Here is a 23,296-nt window from a genome sequence, read left to right as displayed (position 1 = left end):
AGAGCTTTATAAGCTGCAAGGTCATATCAGAAAAGACAACAAAGTCTTGTCTGCAGATTAAAGTATATATATATATATACATACATAAAAAAGAAAATCAAACAAACCGTCAAAATGAGATGCATCCCTCTCCCCAACTGCACACACACCCTTCTATAACCTTTTCCAGCCCCTTCAGGAATACTCCTGTTGTGCATCATAATGAATGAGCACTTGATGAAAAACACTTACTTTTACAGCTTCCAGTATCTGCCGACTGTTTCCTCGACTTGTGGCCCATGTTGGTGACGTCAGATTCGGACCCAGTAACTACAAAAGAACAAACAAACAAAAAGAAATTAAGTGAATGAATAAAGCAGCAAGGAATGATTTTTGTAGAAAAGGCTCGTCGTAGACCCTAGGACTCAGCTAAGAGTACTTATTCACAGTGCAACTGAGGGCAAGCCAAAGCTACACAAACACTTCTGTCCATCTTACAAAAACATCAACTAAAAACCCTGCAAGTTAGAGCTGGGTGATGTGGTGACATTTAAAGAGCTGTATGCACTTATTCACTTTACCAGCCTTAAAGCCTTAGTGTTTTTTACCTCTATATTAGTGCTGGGCGGTATACCGGATCATACGTTACTAGAGCTGATTATTTTGGTAGTCGACTAATCTGACGATTATTTTTTCGATTAGTCAGCGATTATTTCTGCCATGTCCTCAATCTCTAAAAACAACAGAAACAGCAAAACATCACATTTAAATGGTATTAAAATATCTGAACGTTGTTTAAACATGGAAAGTACTGATATTTAGTGATTAAATATGTAATCTGTTGTGTTTGGGCACTCTGTTGAGTGTAAACTATGAGTGAGTACTTTGTACATTGTACTTTTGTCCCAAGCACCTTGAATAATGCAGTCAACAAATTTAAATAGTTGATTTTGTCGATTATATCGACTAATCGTTGCAGCCCTATACAGTATATCATTGGGTAATATTCGGTATTACATACATCGGTATGCATTTTAGGTGTATGTCTTTTTAAGGTCTATTTTTCACAGTCTTTAGCTGTTTTTCTGCTAACAAAGTTTGATAACCTCATATATTGCATATATATTTTGTGGAACAAATTAAACCCAGTAGTAATCCATGCCTTAATCTAAAGCCTTAGTGTTTTATATTATAGGTACTCCTAACAGTACAGTCCCAGACCTATATAAAAGCCCAGTCATGCAAAAAAAAAAAAAAAAAAAAAAAAAAAAAAAAAAAAAAAAAAAAATATATATATATATATATATATATATATATATATGAATAAATAATAATAATAATCATCATCATCATCATCATCATCATCATACCATGAAATTCCATGAAGCCGTCAGTATCTTGAAAAATACTGTGATGTGCAATTTTGCTCCCTCTTTAATCCTCCATCACTATTGCACTATTGTCTTGTGTATTTTGTTTTACGCACGTCTCTTTCTGTGACCTTGTTGTATTGTACAATTAGTGTCTCCCATTCTTTTATATTTCTAATCTTATTTTTTGCACTTGCTGTAACTTTTAGGTTTCAATTATCTCTGTATGCCCTGTACATATGCAGTATTGACAATAAAACTACTTGACTTGATAAAAATACTGTATCGCAACGTCTCATGAACACAAACTTTTAATTCAGAAATGCTGAGTTGAATATGTTGCATGAGTCCTGTAGACCCTGCTGCAATACTGCAGTAGCAGAATCTGCTAGAATCTGTGTCAAAATATGCTAAATATTCTGACATAATATTTATATTATTTTTTTGTTTACGTACATCAAGGGAACTGTATCATACTGGTCAAAATTAAGAAATATATTGTAATATTGATTTTATCGTCCAGCCCAACACACCCACATATCAAAGTAATTTAAAGTCAACTATTTCTTTTCAATTTTGACTATTCAATGCTAAATTCCCCTTGCCAGGACAGTCCAGACGTCAAACCTTTACCCCGTGTTTATACAGACACTGCAGTGTTGATATGAAAGAGGCATATAAATGTCTAAGAGGCCTGTAGCCTGTTTTTACTCCATTTGCTAAGTACTGTCACAAGCTGTGTGGCCTGGAGAGGGGAGATCGCTTTTTTTCTAAGCCTTATCTCTCTGCGCAAGTTGCAAAATACAGCAAACGTTTGCTGTGACAGCTGTCATCATGTGACAATGCAACAGTGATATAATGGGTTTAGGCTAGCTCCTCATTTACTACGAAAAGACAATTAGACCTAAACATAACAAGAAACACGGCAGTACGTGGACTAGCTGGATTCTTTGTCACTCTAAAGACAAAAAAAAAAGACTATTCTGCGATAATTTAAAGATGCAGATGCATAATAATTGTAGCACATGCAGACAACGAATAACAAGAAGTGCATTTTAAACTGTGAAGGTCTAAACTGTCAAATCTGTCTAAATACACAAGAACAAGGCCTCTGAGAGTCATGATTTATCGCAAAAAACAGCACTAATTAAAAAGTTAAAGTTGCAAATATAGAACAAAGTTTTAATATGCTTTAAAGCTGGAGTTTTGAACACATCTTATTGTTTTGAAAAATGTATATTATTACCTGAAAATACCAAATTAAATGTAGTTGATCATTTTCATTAAATTGTCCCTGTTGTTTCCAGTCAAAAATGGCCGGTCCGGACATGATACACGATTTATAAGTTGCCTTATAAAAACACTTACATGACCGTAGGACATATCTCATCACTTATTATGAACAAATAAAAAAGAAGAGCTAATATAATAGCATAGTACAAGACTACCACTTTATCAGATTGACAAATATTTAATAAAATTTAAGAAAGGTAGTATTTTCTCTGCAATAAGCAGTAATATATACATCCACAATTAATACAATTAAAAATGGTTGTATCTGTGCTTAATGTTTGCAACAGCTATAACTGGCTTAACAGTATTAGTGTGAACTAAAAGTGTGCATGTGATTGACTCACTTTATCAGGATTTAACATTGTTTTAAAAGAGATCAGCTCCAGATGTAGGTCACGCTGCAGGTCATAATCATAATTTCATTTCTGGTACACACGATACTGGGCACAGAGGAAAATTAAGTATCTGCACAACTTCAGAAATGGAATATCACATCCATTTGGCCCCCACTAACAGGCCTTACTTGAACTCCAATAATTCAACTTCAATTATACCATTATATCTATGTTAGTGTGTTCATAAGGATATTTAAGAAAGTCCACTGTTGATAAGTCAAGTCTATACAATAGACACCGATTAACTCATCAGGCAGTACAGAATAGTGCAAGTTTTCTCTATACACGAGGAGAACTGGTTTAATAAGGATTAATCAAAGTCTATGTCCACAGATTTATTGCCCTAACTTTCACATAATAATAATACTATTTTAATAGCTACAACTACTTGAACAATGACCACAGTGTTTTAGACTAACAAAAGTTACTGAAACCAAACCAATCAGAACAGGCATTTAAATATAGCTAAAAAGGAGCTTTTCCGAAAGTGTCAGTTGAGACTAGCAATTTAACTGGTTAGCCTAGCCAGCTAATGTCAACTTCTCATAACTTACAATTAAGTTACTTACCATTGGCTTAGTTTAGCTAGATAGCTACCTTTAGTTAACTTAAGTAGAATTTGTGTTTTATTTTATTAAACACAAAACATTTATGACAACCTTCTAAAAGCCTGTCGTCAGTAAAACACTCCCCACCCACCACCAAACTCACGCTGAAAAAGCTATAGCTAGCATGCCATCAGACAAACTAAAACATGCTAAGCTAAGGTAAGCTAATGTTAGGTAACGTTAAACTCATATAAGCTAAGCTAAACTGATGTCAGGTAAACTAATGTAAGCTTAGCTAATGTAATGTAAGGTAAACTAGTGTAAGGTAATCTAAAGTGAGCTAAACTAATCTTAGGGAAACTAATGTCAGCTAAACTAAACTAATGTAAGTTAAGCTAAGCTACGCTAAACTAGTGTAAGGTAAGCTACTGTCATGTAAACTGCTGTAAGCTAAGCTAAACTGATGTAAAGAAGGTAATGTCAGGTAAACTAATGTAAGCTAAGCTAAACTGGTGTAAGCTAAACTAATGTCAGGTAAACTAATGAAAGCTAAGCTAAGCTAAAAAAAAAATGAAGGCTAAACTAATGTAAGCTAAGCTAAACATGTATTAGGTAGGCTAATGCCAGGTAACTAATGTAAGGTAACGTTACATTAATGTTAGGCAAACTAATCTAAGCTAAGCTAAACTAAACTAAATGTCAGCTAAACTGATGTCAGGTAAAATAATGAAAGCTAAGCTACGCTAAACTAATGAAAGCAAAGCTAAACAGCCCTAATGTAAGCTAAGCTAAACTAATGTAAGCTAAGCTAAGCTAAGCTAAGATAACCGGTTTAGCTATGCCCGCTCTGTAGCCGGTTAGCTCTCCTGTCCTTGTAGCCGTTAGCACCGGGCGCTATCTGCCCTGTTTGCTCAGCGTGACATGCAGCTCCGGCGAGGCTGAGAGTTTTACCGGCGGCTTTACCTGATATGTGCTCCGCTGCCGCCTCTTACACGCGCCGGCGCCCGCTCTGTTATCGTAGTTCCGAACATGATAAGAGCTGCACTGCTGGAGCAGGAGGGCTAACCTGCGCTTCTGGATGTGGAACCCACACCGCAGAGGAATCAAGAGCGGCGCCATGATGAGTTTACAGTCACGCGTAAACGTGAGGAAGTTTGGAGACTTTGGTCGCTGTCCAATAAGTGTACCTGCAGCCTATCTGGAACACTTAGTGCTAGTGAGGTAGTGCATATAAACAGGTGTATGAACCAAAGTATATAAACTACCTACAGAGGTTACAAAATGTATTTTTAATATATAACTTATATAACTTATCTGTTAGCAGACGCGGGTACACTGCACTTGTGTAGTAACTCGGATTTGTATTTAGTGCCCACTAGTTAGGCTTTATCTAAACGCTCTAGTTAGAACACAAGCATGGATATTGGACTGTGACCTTTGCTCCACATAACTAGTTTTCTGCTGAAGTAATGTAAATAAAAACACTTTCAGATACACAGCGTGTATTCAGTCATTTCAAAGTATTTATATTAAATAATGTAACTAAAGAAAACAAATACCAGATTTAAATGATTAGTTTTTTTTTTTTTTTTTTTTTTTGGTAAATATATTTTAAACATATTTTTTTTATGTTACATTATTAATTTTGTCTTGTTAAGTTACTGCTGTTTATAACATAGACAAAAAATGTTTCTACTGAATGTTTGAAGCTGTTATACAAAAAAAGAACTAAATATTTTTCAGTGTTTCGTCATATTGCAAAAAATATCATAATCGCAAAAATGCCCTGAAATATTGTCCTGATTATTCAGATTTACATACAACGACGCTCTATATAATACAAGTTAAGAAAAGTTATTTATTTATTTATTTTCGGAGGTGGTGCTTCAGGGAAACTCAGGCTGCACCTCAACTGCGCATATTGTGAGTGACAGGTGCTGCACAATGATTGCGTTTTTGGAACGCAGCCATGATGTGCCAGTTTTTAGCGTGGATTTAGCGCTATTTTTAGTTTTTTTTTATTATTATTAAATAAATGGACGCTTTTAAGCCAATCGTTGTAAATGGTTATGCTAGTTATGAACCGTAGATTACTGCAGTTTTATTAAATAAATAAAATAAAAAAATAGTTGGAAAACACTGTGAGACTGAGGGCTGGATGTTACACACACGCGCCCCACGTGCTGCTGTCTGTCTGTGACAGGACACCCGCAGCTGCGTGGTATTGAATTGACTGAATTACTGAGTTTTATGGTTGTTTGGTGATTAATTATTTGGTTTGATTAGAGAGAGATATTAATCTGTAACTCCGTACAGTAACATGCCCTGTCCCAGCAGCAGTAACAGCAGTAACAGTGAGCATGGTGTAATGAAGCAGGTCCGCTTCTCCAGCGGCTGTAACTCAGACAGCGACTCTCAGGAGAAACCGTGCGGAGCTCCGCTCAGCGGCCGCCCGCAGATCCAGCTCGGGCCTCAGCTCAAGCTTTTACCCCTGAACGACCAGGTGCGAGAACTGCAGACTATACTGAGAGACAGGTGAGGAGCTCAGGCTGATCTGTGTGTGTTTTCTGATCTTCTCTATATCTGATCTGAAGATCTACAGATTCTGACCCGTTTATTCTGTGTCCCGCAGGTCAACCAGCAGAGGGGATTTTGTGTTCTGTGCGGACAGACTGGTGAGGATTTCTCTCTCTTTCTTTCTTTATTTCTGCAGTTCATTATATCGCGTTCTTTTAAACTGAATGTCTGTTAATAGACAGCCTGCAGATCATTCATTCAGATCATCCAACAACTTTTAAAAAGAGTCGAATCTTTTTGAAAACGGATACAAACTACTTTTGAAAAAGATTCGAACATTACAAAAATGATTTGGATCAGTCGGAAAACCGTTGAGAACTACCTAAAACGTCTCTTTTAAACCGTTTTGAACTACTTTTGAAAAAGATTCGATCCTTTTAAAAAAAAAAACAATCGAATTGATTTTAATCTTTAAAAAAAGCTTTAAACTACCTTTGAAAATATATATTTTTGAAAAAAAAAATTCAACTACATTTAAACAATATTTTAATCTTTTTTTATAAAACTGATTCGAATTTCAAAAGACGTTTTGAACTACCCTTGAAAAAGATTCAAATCTTTTTGTAAACGCATTTAAACTACATTTGAAAAATATTAAAACCTGAGTCTTTAAAAAAGACTACTTTTGAAAAAGATTCAAACTTGTTTTTAAAGAAAACTGATTCAAATCTGTTAAAAAAATTGATTTGAGCTACTAAAATGATACATTTAAAAAAATGATTTAAACCAAACTTAAGAACAATACCTGAATCATGTTTCAGATTAGATTTTTAACCTTTTGTTGTGCTGCTATTACAACAGAGTTTTTACAGTGTTTACAATTGTTTTATTGAACAGGTAATAAAAAGGCGATGCATTTATTTTATTTAAATTTTAAAACATAGGACAGTGCGTTGTCCAGAAACACACATAATCATTATGTACATATTAGTGCATTTTGTGAAAATATTAAAAAAATCAGTGGCATTATTTTTTTTATTATTGTGTTCACAGATTCGTCTAGTGGTTGAAGAAGGACTGAATCAGCTTCCGTATACTGAGTGTGTAGTGACCACACCAACTGGTGAGTTTCCTAGTTTTATGATCATTTCCCACAGAAACTGCATACCTCAATGATTTTTACCAATGTGATGTTCTTCACACTAAATCTGCTGAGAAATCTGTTCACAGTCATTCAGTCTGAGCAGAATGTTTTTCCAGGTCATTAAAGGGGAGGAGCCTTAAACAGCACACTGCCACACACAGCGCAACCGTAGCAGATACAAATACAGACAGAAATACATACTTATTTCATGTTGAGCATTCCTAAATAAATGAATAAATTAATTAATAAATAAATGTCTATAGCTCAAGAATAACTCTACTATTCTGTCTTACAGGGCACAAGTATGAGGGGGTCAAGTTCGAGAGAGGCAACTGTGGCGTCAGCATTATGAGGAGTGGTCAGTCAAACAGCTCTTGTATTTAGCATTTAGCATGCATATTTACTTGTTTTAACTGAACTGTTTGTTGGTGTAACCCGTAAACAGGCGAGGCGATGGAGCAGGGTCTCAGAGACTGCTGCCGCTCCATCCGCATCGGCAAGATTCTTATACAGAGCGACGAGGAGACCATGAAAGCCAAGGTTTATTACGCCAAGTTCCCACCCGACATTTACAGACGCAAAGTCCTGCTCATGTACCCCATCCTGAGTAAGTACTGACCCACCTGTTATTTTCTTCGTTGTAAACCCATACATTGTTTGAACTCAAATGATTTAAGTCTGTTTTACATAAAATTGGATATTTCTAAACAATACTCTCAACTATTTTGAGTTAGTTGAACATTTGTGGGCACAAATACTGTACTATTCAAACTGAGATATTTGAGTTGAACCAACTTATAATAAATAAGTCTAACCATAACTTTAGTCTTTTGTCATTAACAGCTTCCTTTCCATTGGCTTCTGTCACAATTTATTTGCATACTGGGTGTGTCCAACAGTTTCTGACAGGCACTCACCATCAGTGTGTAGTGATTCCCCCTGGGCTACCTTACAAATAAATCAACTTCCCCTTTAGCTGCAATAACTTGATGTATTGATTTATGGCAACCTCAAATGTTTCTGCAAATGTTTTGAGTAAATCAAACTTATCTGGGCTTACAGTGTATGAGCAGCTATAGGAACAGAGACCTATAGAGCAATGGTGTCGAAAGAGGTCAGGCATGTAGGTGAAAGGGGGTTATGTTTAATATTTTTAAATGTAAAAACAAAAGATAAAATGGCCTAGTGGCAATAGAGTGGGCAATTCTGGCCCTGGTGTATTTGGATTGGTGCACAGATTAGAGTTTTATGCTTTTCCATCTTAAGCACAGCTGATTTAACCTGATTTGTTAATTACAAGGTTTTAATAGATCTGTTAAGGGGCATTTCGTGGTTTGTTTGAAGTCAAGTAGCCACTTGAGTCATGCAGCTCGCCATCAGCTGCTAGAGTCCCGAGAGAGCACAATTGGCCTTGCTCTCTCTGGGTGGGTACAGTAGATGGCACTCTTTCCCATCACTCATCACTCCTAGGGTGATGTGGATTAGCACAAGGCTGCGTCTGTGAGCTGATGTATCGGAAACGAGTTGCTGCGCTTTCCTCCGAGCGTTAGCGCTGTGATGCTACTCGGAGTCTGATTTCACATGTGTCGGAGGAGGCGTGTGCTAGTCTTCTTAACCCTCCTGATGTTGTGGCATCATCATATGATGTACAGCTGAGTAGCAAAGGGAGAGAACATATGAAATAAAATGACGAAAACAATTTCAGAACACGGTCAAGTTTTACTGGGTTTCTTTCCTCTCAGCTACAGAAAAGAGGAGTTTTGATAAACAGCGCTGGACCGAGAGGCCGGCTGCAAGACAGTATTTGTCAATAGTTGTATACCTACCTATACCTAAGTGCACTTATATGGTCATGTATTTGCTAAAGTGGCCTGTGAGTGTGATTAAGTGGTCACCTGGTGCACAGTGGAGCAAAATGACTGTAATCTTGATGACTTTTTTTGGAAATGGGCTGTGCGAAGGGCCTTGCAGCCTGCTTTTAGACATGTAAAATCGAAGAGCCCCCCCCTCCGAAACACACACCTTACTGCTCGATTCTAGCTGACCTTTGCATCTTGTCCCACATTTCTAGCTAATTCAGCCGCCGTTCAGCTGCCGAGGGTAATTACAGCTCTCGTGAGGAAATTATACAGCGCCTGCCAGTTAGCCACCAAGTGCTGAATAGCACGAGGACGGGGCCCTGAAAATAGCGCGGTAATGGGTGGTTTACACCCGCCGTTAATACACTTAACCATTGTGCTCCGGTGGAAAACGAACAGCGGCGCACATAATGTCCTTATCAGCACTGCCCTCTCAAAAACATTCATTCATTCTGAGGGAGGGGTGGAAGAGGTCACAACCATTCGATGAGAATGTGAGGAGAAATCTGTATTTAAGAAGAAGTCTGTGCTACTAAGTGTTTGGACAGAATCAAAGTGTTTATTTGTGGGTCCTGATCTGATACCCATTAGATACCCATATTAGCATCAGGCTAAACACAAGGATCAACACAAGGAATTTGGATGTTGGAGAATCGAAATTAGTTTTTCCCTCTCAGATCGATCCCAAAATATGCATTCATAATCCAAAGTTAAGTTGCACCCAGAAAAGGGTACCACTTTAAAATAAGACTTCCTTTATAAAGGGTTTATAAATGTTTTACAATAAGTTTATTAGTGGTTACTAATAAGGTTGTAAATGCTTTAAAATCATTAATAATCAGTTATAACACATACGTAGAAAGGGCAACACCTGTTGTTTGTCAAATAGTGAACCCACAGCCATCTATATTGTTGGCCTTTCTACGTATGTGTTATAACTGATTATTAATGATTGTTAACCATTTATAAACCCTTTATAAAGGGAGTCTTATTTTAAAGTGGTACCCAGAAAAGATATACAGACAGACAGAGCAAGAGAGCACTTTAAAAAATGATGAGTTTCTTTGATTTTAGCAAATAGAAAACCTCTGGAATATAATCAAGAGGAAGATGGATGATCACAAGCCATCAAACCACCAAACTGAACTGCTTGAATTTTTACACCAGGAGTAAAGCAGCATAAAGTTATCCAAAAGCAGTGTGTAAGACTGGTGGAGGAGAACATGATGCCAAGATGCATGAAAAAAAAAACTGTGATAAAAAAACAGGGTTATTCCACCAAATATTGATTATTTCTGAACTCTTAAAACTTTATGAATATGAACTTTTTTTGCATTATTTGAGGTCTGAAAGCTCTGTATTTTGCTCCTAGGCACTGGAAACACAGTGATTGAAGCGGTGAGGGTACTGATGGATCATGGTGTTGATCCTTCACACATCATCCTCCTCAGTCTGTTCTCCACTCCTCACGGTATGTCCCCCACCAGATACAGGAATATTTGGACAATCAAACTATAAATTATTTGCTAGTGTAGACTTTCAGGTTTAATTTAAGGGGGTTGAACAAAAATATCATATAAAACATTTAGAATTTGCTACCATTTTTCTACAAGTCCTCCTGATTTCAGGGGCACAAAAGTAATTGGGCATATAAAATTAACTAAATAAAATGTTCATTTTTACACTGGGTTTCCTTCTTTATGATGCTTTGCCAGGTCTTTACTGCAGCATCGTCAGTTGTTGCTGGTTTGTGTGTCTTTTTCTACCTTTAGTTTTAAGTCCTTAAGCAAGAAATTAAATGCTGCTTTTTCTTCACCATGGAAAGGATCCTTCGAGTTCACCACAGCGCTATTTTTTTCCCCAGAATGTACCAAACTGTAGATTTGTCCATTCCTAAAATCTTTGTTTCCTCTTTGATTGATTTCTTCTTGTTTTCCAGACTAATAATGATCTTATCACTTCCATTAAAAAGCTCCTTTAACTAAATATTGTGTGTTCACAGCAACAGCTTCCAAATGCCAAATTTTACCTGCTAAATTGAGCCCATAAAATAGCTTTTTTATAGCTTGTCCTATTAATTTTGAGCCCCTGAAATGAGGAGGTTTTGTAGAAAAATGAAATTTATATTCCTAAACATTTCATAGCATATTTTTGTTCAGTCTTTTGAAGTAAAACTGAAAATCTTCGCTCCAGTTGCATCTATTTTTTATTTCATGCAAAACTCAAATCATGCAAAGAGTGTATTTCTGTTTGAATATTTCTGGATTTAACTGCATGTGAACATAAAATGATGAGCTGAATTCTCATCATGGAAAAAAATTGATTCCTATATTGATTTCTGTCTTGATTTATCATTGCAGGGGCTAAATCTATAATTGACGAGTTTCCAGAAATCACTATACTGACTACTGAGGTGGACACGGTCGCTCCGAGTCACTTCGGACAGAAATACTTCGGAACAGATTAATTTACTGAATTTACACCCTTTTAAATGTGTGCCTTATTTTCATATTTTGCATTGCAGTATTACGTGTTCTACACAAAATATTAGTATTTATTTCATGTTCTCAAGGTTTGTTGTTATCTTAGGAAGTGTCTGGTAATGTCCAGGTCACACGTTGTCTGCCTTAATATCCTGGGAACTAAACTCTTGGCAGAACTCTGGGTCAGATATCACTTCCTCTGAAGCCTCTCCGTCAAACTGCCAAAGCTCCACATAACGGTCCTACCAAGGGGGTTAAGACTATTAAATACAGGCAATATGTTAGGAGAATATGTGGTTGAACACTTAAAAAGTTCTGTTTGGTTCAATGTGTGACTATAAATACATGTAAAATATAAACAAACACCTACAGTTTTCAGTTGTTCTGATTTCAAGTACACTGTGTTTTATTATCAAGTCTAAAGTCAGTGCAGTTTTTTTCCCCCACAAAATCTTACAGCACTTCATATCTTACAGCTTCCCTCTGCTACTGACAATTTTTATGCAGATTTCATTTTCCAGCAGGACTGATTTACACTAGGTTGTGCTGTGTTCTACCATTAGATGCATCTTCTTGCTCAGGGACCCCACTGAATATTAATCAATTTCTGATGATTTTCTGATGAAGTGTGCATTTTATTGTTTATATATTCAACCAATAATTACTCACTAATGTTCATATATAATCATATGCAGGTGATCTGATTTATTTATATATATATATATATATATATATATATAGATATATATATTTTTTTTATCAACACAATAATCGGTACCATTCAAAATCAGAATTTTTTTGCCAGCATATATATAATAATGATGCATGTAGTGGTTGTGGTTACGCATATGAATACAGTTTTAAAAACATGAGGCGTACATGTAACAGCATCAACAATAGGACCACATGGCGTACATGCAGGCATCTGACATGGAGTGTATAAAAGAATAACACATTTATATAACAGCAGAGGAGGAAAAAAAGGCTTAAGCACAAAAACAATGTGGAACATGGTGCTGATATGAAACGCAGTCAGCGTTATCCAACGTTTTAATCCCATTCTGTCTGAACAGAGCCGAGTAAATGAACTGCAGCACTCCTCTGTGATCTGGAATTACAGGGCTAGATAAGCTCTTTAGGTCAGAAACAGGGAACACGGAGCAGTATCTACTCCTGCACGACTCACAACTGTTTGTTTTCTCCTGATTAAACCTCATGAAGCACTTGGCAATTAGTCGATAAGTCGAATCAGGTGTGTTGAAGCACAACAACATTATACTACTATACCATGAGGAGCTGCAGAGGGAGCAACACTGCAAACATCTATCTATACTGCTGAGAAAACACTGGATCTGATATACAATAATAATATATTCACATTACCAGCTTTACAGTTCAAATTTGATTATTTTTTGCTTAGATATACAGCTCTAGAAGAGATCACTTCAGTTTCTGAATCAGTTTCTCTGATTTTGCTATTTATAGGTTTATGTTTGAGTAAAATGAACATTGTTGTTTTATTCTATAAACTACAGACAACATTTCTCCCAAATTCCTAATAAAAATATTCTCATTTAGAGCATTTATTAGTTAGTTAATAACAAATAAGATGCAGAGCTTTCAGACCACAAATAATGCAAATAAAAAGACAAAAAAGTTATTATTCATAAAGTTTTAGGAGTTCAGAAATCAATATTTGGTGGAATAACCCTGGTTTTTAATCACAGCTTTCATTCATCTTGGCATCGTGTTCTCCTCCACCAGTCTTACACACTGCTTTTGGAAAACAGTTCTGCTTGGTTTGATGGCTTGTGATCATCCATCTTCCTCTTGATTATATTCCAGAGGTTTTCAATTTAGTAAAATGAAAGAAATTCATCATTTTTAAGTGCTCTCTTATTTTTTTCCAGAGCTGTATATGTTTGATATGGACGTACCTGCACTGAATTATTAAACTAAATTATTAAACTAAATTTAACAATCAAAACAATCAGGTAATACAAATGAACCATGTACTTAATAAAAAACAAAATAAGGCTGAATCCCAAATGGCATCCTCCTCCTTAATACACCAGATTATTTGAGTTAAAGCTGAATGAAAATGTTCTTTACATGCCCCACTTCAGACTCAGCTCAGCTACCGGATGTTTTTTTATGCTTATGTTACAAATAATGACTACTGAGAAAAGCTAGCATATGTTGTGTGCTAATCAGCTAAATACAGAGCAAGAGAGAGAGATCAGTCAGAAACTTCACTTTGGTTTTACTATGAGTGAATTTGCTACTGAGCTCTGAGTTTCCCCTTCTGAAGTCCCCAATGCTCCATCAGCTGCTCGCGTTCAGTAAAACTGAGCCAGATCCTCTTTTAGAGGCTATACGTGTGACCTAAGTATGTAAAGACACGTGACGTGGCCAGAAGAAGAACTCCCACGAAAAGTGATCCGACACCCCAGTTTTTAGAATGAATATATTATTAGGATTAGCAGGGATGGTAGTTCCAGCATACTGGTACCATTAAACACTTTTTTCCATATTCTTCTCCATTCAGAAATGGTTCTGCTTTCAGTTTAAAAACAAAACAATACAGACTGCCACTTTAAAGATGGATGCTGTGACTCTTTCTTATTTCTCAGAACTGAACTAAAGTTTATGATGAGTTCATGAAACCTTCCAACCACAACTGTGTGTACACGAGCTCAAAAAGGGGAATTTCCTGGTAAGTTCTGCTGAAGTTCTGCTGAAGTAGACACATCTGTTCATTCGATCCTTCATAACTTCCGCTTATATAAAGTAATGATACACATCTTCAGATAGCATCTGGATTAAAAGTGTTATTAAAATAGATGGTATAGCTTCTATAGCTGCTAACGGTGCACTTCAGCATGTTCAGTAGAGGTTTTGCACACAGACCAACTCCCAAGTGGCTCTTTACTGGATATAGAAAGCACTGTTCGGATTCTAGAAGCCTATATTTAATGATATACACTATATGGACAAAAGTGTTGGGACACATGCTTATTTAATGTTTTATTTTTAATATTTTTGATTTCAGAAACAAAGCTATCCTGCTTTTGTTGGATTAACTTTAGGGCTGGGTTTTGAAATAATTTATCTCTTTATTTTATTGTTTTACATTTTAGCCTGTCTGCATATTCATTTATTATTCTAAATTATTTTATGTATTTTTAAATCATTTTAAATCTTATATTGTTTGTTTTATAACTTAAACTTATTTTTCAGCCCCTTTAATTTTAAATGTAAATGCTCAGCTGCATTAAAAATGAGGGTTACTTACACTCAAAGTATTTCTGAGTAGGAAATAAAGGTTGATTGATTAATTGTTGATTCATTGATTTAAATATCAGATATGGGTCAAATTAAGACTGAAAAAAAAAAAAAAAAAAATAGAAAACATATTTGTACCAGTTTAAGCTGGTAATGTGAACACAGCCGTATTTGTGCCATGTAAAGTGTCTACGTGAAAGATGGCAGCAAGATATGTATGATACATCATGATAAATTAAACAATAACATAATACATAACATAATCTGACGATAATTAACCTCTCATCAACAAATAAACAAATAAACAATTGACAACACCTCAAAAGTGTACCATTTACACTCAAAGACATAATACACTTCATCATCAAAATATCTATATACTACATATATATATATATATATTACATCATAATAAAAGGACGATATCAACTCGGACGTTTACGAAATAAAAAGGTGTTCAGGCTGCACCACAGTGATTTCACAGAGAAGCAGTCGCAGTCTGATAGATCTTTAAGGCTTGAAGAGACATCGTCATGCGTGCAGTAGAACTGATCTACCGGTAATTGTGAGCTGGAGGCAGACAGACAGCACTTGTGTCTTGTTTTTTTTTTTTTTTTTTAAGAAGAAGAAGAAGTGCACAGCAGTAGAAGTGACTGACCTCCACACAGGGCCACAGCCCGCTCTCCTCGTTCTCCTCTGCAGCTTCAGGAGAACCTCACGTATGTTGGTGTAAACTGAAAATGTGAAATGTGAAATGCCCGCTACAATTGTCTTGTAAAAAGAAGACAGACGAACCACGTCCATGCCCCTCAAAACAGTCAGCGATTCAGAGATTGTCTCTGGTGTTCAGGATATGCAGAGCTGGAAATCATTACTGGGTGATAAATAATAAAAATCTAAGACGAATAAGAAAAACAAGAGGATAAATCCACTTAGTGGTCCTTCCAGAATATTTGGCAATCCAACAGACATGTGTTTTCTGGAGTCTTCCAGTGTTTGGAATGCGTTCTAAACAAAAACATCCTCCTCAGGTTTGGTTCCTCTCCTTAAATTACCAAAAAAACGTTCATGTCTGAAGTAACGGAAAGTGCTCCACTGGTCGAAAGAAAAGCAAAACACATAAAACAAGACGTCATTACATGTATGACAGGTATATTGACAGGTATACTTCCCTCTCCTACATCCCTACTTGTAAAATATCCCTATTTTATTTATTCATTTATTTATTAATTCTTTATTTAACCAGGCAAGTCATCATTAAGAACACAACAGACAACGGCAGAAACATTTCTCATTCAAAATTTCTAAGACGGATTTCATAAAAACCAACTTAGAAATAAAATGATAATTTTTTGGGGGTTTTCTGCAGTGAGTTCCAGTCTTTGGCTGCAGCAGCTTGAAATGCCAATAAATCAAATACTGTATTCTGTATTTTTTTAGGGGACCTGTAGCATGATACTCTAAACAGTATACAGGTATTATAGACAAAAGAGGAATACTGTATAAAGAAGAAACTTATAAATATGCATGTACCAATGGATCTACAGGTGAGTATGTAAAAATAGAAAAAAATGACATGTTTTAAATGTAAAAAAGTATTTATGTGATAAAGTACATCAAGTTTCTGAAGAAGGCTTCTGCAAGCAGATCTGTATATGACATTGCTGTAATCACACATAGTTAATATAGTAATTTGGATTAAAATCGCTTTAGTAGAGCAACAAATAGCCAAATTTAGACCTAACCTTAGACTCTAACTTGTTAATATAATTTGTGCTGAGAATGACAAGCTAAAAAGCTCTATACTCACACAAAAATGTAGCTTGTCCACTATGTCTCTATATCGATGGTGACCGAAGGGTCGTGTTCCATTTCACCATCTGGGGACAAAAAGAAGAAAAAAACGAATTGAGAAAAGATTGACTTTCTAAGTTAAGTTTCTATGGCTACATTCATGGCCGTAACATATCATCACAATAATTTATAGTATTCAATTTTTTCTTCAGAGCTGTATAATGTAAACATTATGCTCTCAAAGATGAACCATTCTACAGTGGGCAGGGGTTTCTGGTTGAGAGTATGCTGTACGTGATTGGCTGCTGCCTGTGATGAGTGTTAATTGTATGTAAAACGTGATCGTAAAGTGTCCTTGGGTTTCTAGAAAGGCGCTACATAAGTGTAACTTCATTCATTCACAACTTCATAACTATTAGCCAAAACTAATTCATTCATAACTCATAAATATAATGTTTAATATGAATACCATAATATGTCAGGTTTTATAATAATGAAATTATTTCTTATATCGATTGTGTGATATATTTGATCTCCAGACCATAAGTGCAACATTAAAAACAGACCACAGTCAATGTTCTGGACAGTGCAACACCAGGCACGGACTGTTTGTAACCTTTAAGCCTGATTACTCTCAGACGAGAGAGATACGCAATCCAGGCCGGCTTCCAGATGCAGCCTTTTATTGATTAATTCTCAATCAGCTCTGTAACTGAGCTGCCTTTTAATTTAGGCTGAACTAAGCACATGCTGTTCTTTCTCTGCAGAGATCACATCTCGCTCACCTGTGCTGTCCTCATCTGATCCACCATCCTCCGCCCACCTCCCCTCACTGGCCAGTAATGGGTTCTGATATTCACACAGGGTCCTCAGTGGAAAGTAGTGACCATCCCCTTGACTGAATAGAACAAACATAGAACATTTGCGATGTTAGTTGCATACATACAAACAGTGCCACAAGAAACCTGGCCTCAGGTACTGTGAATGTTGATGGATAAATGGATAAGGCACCAAATGAACCATAAAAAACAAACGTAACACATAATAAATGCACTGACTTTAACTGCAAGCATATGGTAACCCATATGTAGATGTTCCCGGAATCTCCCATTCAAAAACAAAGCAATCTAAATGGCACTGTCTTGGAAGAAAGCCTCTTCTAAAGCTGATGCACAAGAAAGCCAGCAAAACAGCTTGCTGAAGACAAGCAGTCCAACAGCATGGATTATACTGAAACCAAGCCCTGAAGTTGCAGAGAAAGGTAAATATCAAGGGAATGGACTGTCCAAACATGTTTCCAAACCTCAACCAGACTGAGCAAAAATTTGACACTTTATGCCTATTCACTTAGGGGTGTACTCACTTTCCTTGCCAGTATTTTAGACATTAATGATTGTGCGTTAAGTTATTTTGAGGGCAAAGCAAATTTACACTGTTATACTGTAGCTGTACCTCGACTACTTTACACTGTACCAAAGTGTCATATCTTCAATGTTTTCTTATGAAAAGATATAATAAAATATTTACATAAATGTGAGGGGTGTACTCACGTCTGTGAGATACTGTATGTCCTAAGTCAAAAATAACTTTCTCAGATCCATGCATGTCTCACGCACTGATGTTTAGCGACTCTGTTTGCTGTGATATGCACAGTCTGTTCTCTCACCTGGTGAAAACTGGAAAAAACCAAAGCCTTCTGTCTTCTCCAAAGACCTGAAGAAGATTCTTGCGGATGCCCACATTAAAGCCATTCCGGTCAGGACCATTCTGGAACACTGGTGCAGAGAAAGCCTCTGAAAAACAATGATAAGAAAAGGTTAATGTAAGATAGGAACAAACTACTGTTTTCTGTACCATCATTTTTTTTTTTTTTCTAGACCTATGTGGGGGAATCTTTACACTGACTGTAGTGGTTTTGCCTTCTGCGTTCAGTAGAAGACGACCAATGAAAGAACGCGTCTTACCTAATGTTGATCTGTTCTTAGCCACCAGCCAGCAGTGATATCCAAAGAGGAACATGAGGCTAACGAAGAACATGAGAGCCACGAACAGCAGGAACAGGACGTGGAACTTAGCGTGGCCGTTTGATAATTCACCCTGAGAAAAAAATGTAAAAGATTATGGAGAAATTAGAACTAAAAGAACACCCTGTTCTCTTCTGTTGCAAATAAAATTTCAACTGTTAAATATATCATTAGGCCTGTATACTGACATGCCAAAAGCCATGGGATAGCGGTATGTACACTGATCCTAAAAATGTGATACCTCAGGGGGCTGTCTTGGGAACACCCACACTTGTATATGTTGTGAGGTGTTATATTGTGAGTTAGGTTGAACACTGACCAGTGTTTTAAAAGTAAGGTGATGTAAATGATTAGAGTTTGAGTTAAGGCTTAATAGAGGATGCCAGATGGATGGGATATGGACACTATTGATCTTGTGTTGTCTGTTTGCACTTCAAGCATACATATTTAAGTTACTACTACTACTACAAAAAAAACCCCAGATGGGATTGTGGTTTGAACTTATTGTTTTCACTATTTTTCTATTTCTTTTTTTGTTTCTATTTTTAATAGACTAAATTTGTGAGACTGTAATTTGATTTTCTCAAATAAACCCCAATTTTCCAACTATTTTTTTTTGTTTTGATTTCTTTCAAGTTTTCTTTAAAAAAAAATTTAAATCTTGTCTCGTCTCGTTCTTGTGAACCCAGTATCGAGTCTCGTCTCAAGAGATGAGTGTCTAGAATTGTCCATGTAATCAAACAACAACTCCAGCCCCACACACATTTTAATTTTTCATTTACAGTTTCTGTCCAATGATTTCTGGCATGTCAGTGTAGAAAATAAAAAAGCATAAGGACAAAGTAAACAACAACAATTTGTTTTAGCAACCTTATTTATGATGACACTCACCACCCAGAACTTAAGAAAATACTGAAATACTGTTGCTGCGATGAAAACACAGTAGAGCATAGAGTACGACAGGAAGAGCAGGAAGAACTTGTAGTTTGAGAATCCGACACAGTTGTTCACCCTTAAAAAGAAAAGAGAGCGAGACACAAATATAAATAAATAAATAAATAAATTAAGCAACTTCTGTAAACAATCTTTGTTCCTCATTAAACATAAAAAACAACCAATGCAATCATAAATAAACCTCATCCACTAACCAAGGGCAATGATGATCCATTTTCAGAATGCACCTGCAAGAGGAACACACACACACACACACACACACACAGAGGTACTGTAATTAAATTGAACAGAACCAAGATATCTTCTCTGATAAGGTCAAGTTCCTGCCCGACAACACCTTCTAATTATTACACGAGTCTCGTATGCGGCGATCCTCTTTCTACCGCAGCTGAGAACAAACAGTATGAGAGAGATAGGGCCAATGAGAGGGGCCGACAGGAAACTTACGTTTCACAGACGGAACAGTGGTGACAGCGGTCGGGCTTTATCACCTGACAACGATCGCAGAACCTGATAGCTAAAAACACACACACACACACACACACACACACACACATAAAAGCATGGTCATTTACTAGCTTGGGACTGCAGTGCCACACGTTGGTGCTCCACTTACTGTCTATCAACACAGTAATGCCACTAGACAGGCAATACGGATTTAATTCAGCAAGGCAATTAGACCCCTTCAATACAATTAGGCCACAGAGCTGCTTTAAGAGACTATATATGAACAGTATCAACAAAAAAGTCCAGTCCAGTACAATACTACAGTGTTAGCAATAAGCTTATATATAAATGCTCATAAAGACTGTGCATTTGATTTAGATTTTACCAAATTGGATACCTCTGGAATATAATCAAGAGGAAGATGGATGATCACAAGCCATCAAACCACCAAACTGAACTGCTTGATTTTTTGCACTAGGAGTAAAGCAGCATAAAGTTATCCAAAAGCAGTGTGTAAGACTGGTGGAGGAGAACATGATGCCAAGATGCATGAAAAAAACTGATTAAAAACCAGGGTTATTCCACCAAATATTGGTTTCTAAACTCTTAAAACTTTATAAATATTAATGTATTAAGTTTTCTTTGTTAGGTATCCACGAATGCTCAATATAAAGGATTAATGAATACGTATTAAGACTGCAGGTAGTATGAAACCCAATGCCTGATTAAGCGTCTGAGATTACTCACCTCCTGACTGAGCCCGGGTAAAAATTGGGAGCTTTTTAGCAATGTCAATCAGGATCTGCTTCTGTGCATCTGGCCTCTCCTCCATCTCATATCTCTCCTTATCACTATACGAGAGGTGGAACTGTAGCAAAAGAAAAAGAAGAGTGCAACTTAGTCTGCAAATTAGATCATTCTTAAATGCACAAGCAAGCATCACACTGAACAGCTTCTTTACCAGAGTAGATCATTTTAATATAAAGATGCTTTGGGAGAACTGCGCCCAGATTTGATGACCCAAACACAAACCTTTTTGCAGGGCGTGGAGGGTGGAGTGAAGATAGCCTTCCAGTAGGTCCAGCAGAACATCACAAAGCACACATGAAACACCAGAAGGTAGGCCGCTGCAGAAAAAAAATTATTATGGTGTACTACAAAGCTCAGTTAAGAAGCGTATAGCTTAAACAGAAGCGTAAAGAATGACTGAGATATAACCAGGATGCAGGGAAACGAGAAGTGAACCCTTCACTAATCTTAATTAAACAGGAACTTACCTTTTTCTAATGCATTGCTGAGCGTAACTGCAATGCAAAGAAAAATGAGAAGTTAGTTAACAACACTGATCAAAGTGGAAAGAGGAGCAGTTAAAAAAATGGCTATTTCTTTTAAGCATCTAATTTATGGCTAAAATAAAATAATATTTTAGCCTAAACTACAGTTTACTAGTAAGAACTTAAATTCAGAATCTCTGTTATGTATTTTTATTCTAGAAGTGACTCAAACTAAAACTTTCACATTTTGTAAGAGTTTTAAAAGGTAATTATAGATATCTTTTAGATATTTTTTTTTACTTAAAAACTTGACTTGACAATTTGTGAACCCTTGCGTTCCACATTTCTGCAATACAACCTAAAACATATAATCATCAAATTTGCACAAAAGAAACCAGTTAAACAAATTAGACAAAATGTTACACTTGTATGTTTATTTATTGCAGAAACGGATTTAATTTTAAATATTTGTCAGTAGCGTAAGTGAACATATGTAAAACTCTAGGATTAGTAGCTAGTTTGAAGGTGATTAGTTTAAATTAGAATCAGGTGTTTTCAATCAATGGGATGACAATCGGGTGTGAGTGTGAAGGAATCCAGTTTTATTTAAAGATCATTGATCTATTAAAGTCTGCTGTTCTAAAGGAAAATGTCAGGACACTGGTTCATTTTCTGAAGCTCAAGAGGAGGTGGGTCATTTCTCCCAGCGTACTGAAATACGTTTTAAAGCGTTTTTAGCTGATGAAAGTGCATAGGTGGTTTATTCAAAACACTGTTTACACACACAGTACCCTGAGGTGCATTAATTCCCTGAAAATATCTCTATAATTTTCAGATATTTTCACAGAATTAATTTTGCAATTTGTTCTAATATCCTCCCCATTCGTTCCTGCTTGTCAGCTGATTTATTGTGACTTAATTTAAGGCTACTTTGAGTTTGCTAATGGTGTCAAAACAGTAATTTTTTTACATGTTCGTACTCGTTTTCATGTTTCAATACAACCCAAGTCTATTTTACACCTGATTTCTGCTTAAAGCTAAAAAAGGCCTGTCATTAAACACGTTTTATTATAACTAACGTTAGCTTAGTTACTAACTTAACCAGTTTACACCCAGTAGTTATATTAACAACTAGCTTTAACCATTTCAGTCATGTAAAGGGAAAGTGATAAGAATGCTGTTTTCTGCAAGTAAAACATGGAAATTAAGACTATAATATTCTAACATAAAACCTATATAAAAATTAAATCCAATAGTTTTTAATGTCCATTGCATTGGAAGCATGTGTTTGACAGTTCTGACTTACATATTTAACACTGACATTTATTTCACAAACCACCCCTAGGCAATAAATAAAATTAGTAAAAATTAGCTTTTATTAGTTAAACATTACCTAATGTCCTTATGAGAATCTCGGTTGTTTATAGTGTTATGTGCAACATTAAATAAAATACAAGACAATACAAGATAAAACATATTACAACGTACTGAGCGTACTCTTTTATTATTTAAATGAACATTTAGCTATCTGACTAAGTTAGAAGGTTAAATTATTAGCTACATTGACAAAAACGGATATTTAAATTCACTTCCTTAAACCTAGCTTAACTACTTCAGCATTAGCTAAAGCTAGCCTAGCCCAGCCTAGCCTAGCCTGGCAGCCCACACAGCGGTTAGCATCTGAGCTAACGCCCGACAGCGCGATTCTGTGGAAAAAACGCGCAGAAATGAGGAATACTCACAGAAACAGAGCTCAAACACATAGGCGTAGTACGACCACAACACCACGGAGGAAATTATGACCACGGGGATCCAGGAAAATATCCTCTGGCAGCATCTCAGCCCCCTGGACATGGCCATAGTTATCCAGAGCCGGTGTTCTGCCGAGTTCTGCTACCCATCGCTATGTGGTACTTAGCGGCTGTGCGCA

At 36.3% G+C, this 23,296-nt stretch overlaps 3 protein-coding genes and 1 long non-coding RNA gene across 4 annotated transcripts in view; 2 read left to right on the top strand and 2 right to left on the bottom strand.

Annotated features, from left to right (window-relative positions):
- The window catches only part of abcb7 (ATP-binding cassette, sub-family B (MDR/TAP), member 7), a 47,622-nt gene extending 42,800 nt beyond the window's left edge, over window positions 1–4,822 (bottom strand). Inside the window, exons 1-2 of the mRNA XM_022683718.2 lie at window positions 4,549–4,822; window positions 232–309 (exon numbers count right to left, since the gene is read on the bottom strand). Of these exons, the coding sequence (XP_022539439.2) occupies window positions 232–309; window positions 4,549–4,704 (234 nt within the window). The 5' untranslated portion in view covers window positions 4,705–4,822. The remainder of the gene's footprint in view (window positions 1–231; window positions 310–4,548) is intronic.
- Window positions 1–23,296, top strand: part of LOC125804806 (uncharacterized) — a 296,742-nt gene that overhangs the window by 192,678 nt on the left and 80,768 nt on the right. The gene's annotated exons all lie outside the window — the stretch shown is intronic.
- LOC103038011 (uracil phosphoribosyltransferase homolog) lies at window positions 3,561–11,951 on the top strand. Its single transcript, XM_022683719.2, has 8 exons — window positions 3,561–3,804; window positions 5,923–6,120; window positions 6,218–6,260; window positions 7,156–7,225; window positions 7,542–7,604; window positions 7,692–7,853; window positions 10,478–10,576; window positions 11,466–11,951. The coding sequence occupies exons 1-8, from the start codon at window positions 3,770–3,772 to the stop codon at window positions 11,570–11,572; spliced, it is 777 nt and encodes a 258-aa protein (XP_022539440.1). The 5' UTR covers window positions 3,561–3,769; the 3' UTR covers window positions 11,573–11,951.
- On the bottom strand, window positions 14,603–23,276 carry zdhhc15b (zinc finger DHHC-type palmitoyltransferase 15b). The gene is made up of 12 exons (XM_007228419.4): window positions 23,109–23,276; window positions 21,370–21,396; window positions 21,125–21,219; window positions 20,840–20,960; window positions 20,093–20,162; window positions 19,840–19,872; window positions 19,583–19,703; window positions 18,632–18,764; window positions 18,334–18,460; window positions 17,453–17,565; window positions 16,684–16,753; window positions 14,603–15,968 (listed from the first exon to the last, which is right to left on the bottom strand). The coding sequence occupies exons 1-11, from the start codon at window positions 23,224–23,226 to the stop codon at window positions 16,704–16,706; spliced, it is 1,008 nt and encodes a 335-aa protein (XP_007228481.3). The 5' UTR covers window positions 23,227–23,276; the 3' UTR covers window positions 14,603–15,968; window positions 16,684–16,703.

Source organism: Astyanax mexicanus, chromosome 10, assembly GCF_023375975.1.
Source record: "Astyanax mexicanus isolate ESR-SI-001 chromosome 10, AstMex3_surface, whole genome shotgun sequence".
NCBI classification, from domain to species: domain Eukaryota; kingdom Metazoa; phylum Chordata; class Actinopteri; order Characiformes; family Acestrorhamphidae; genus Astyanax; species Astyanax mexicanus.
Note: the sequence above shows the minus strand (reverse complement) of the source record. Positions and strands in the feature narration are given on the sequence as shown.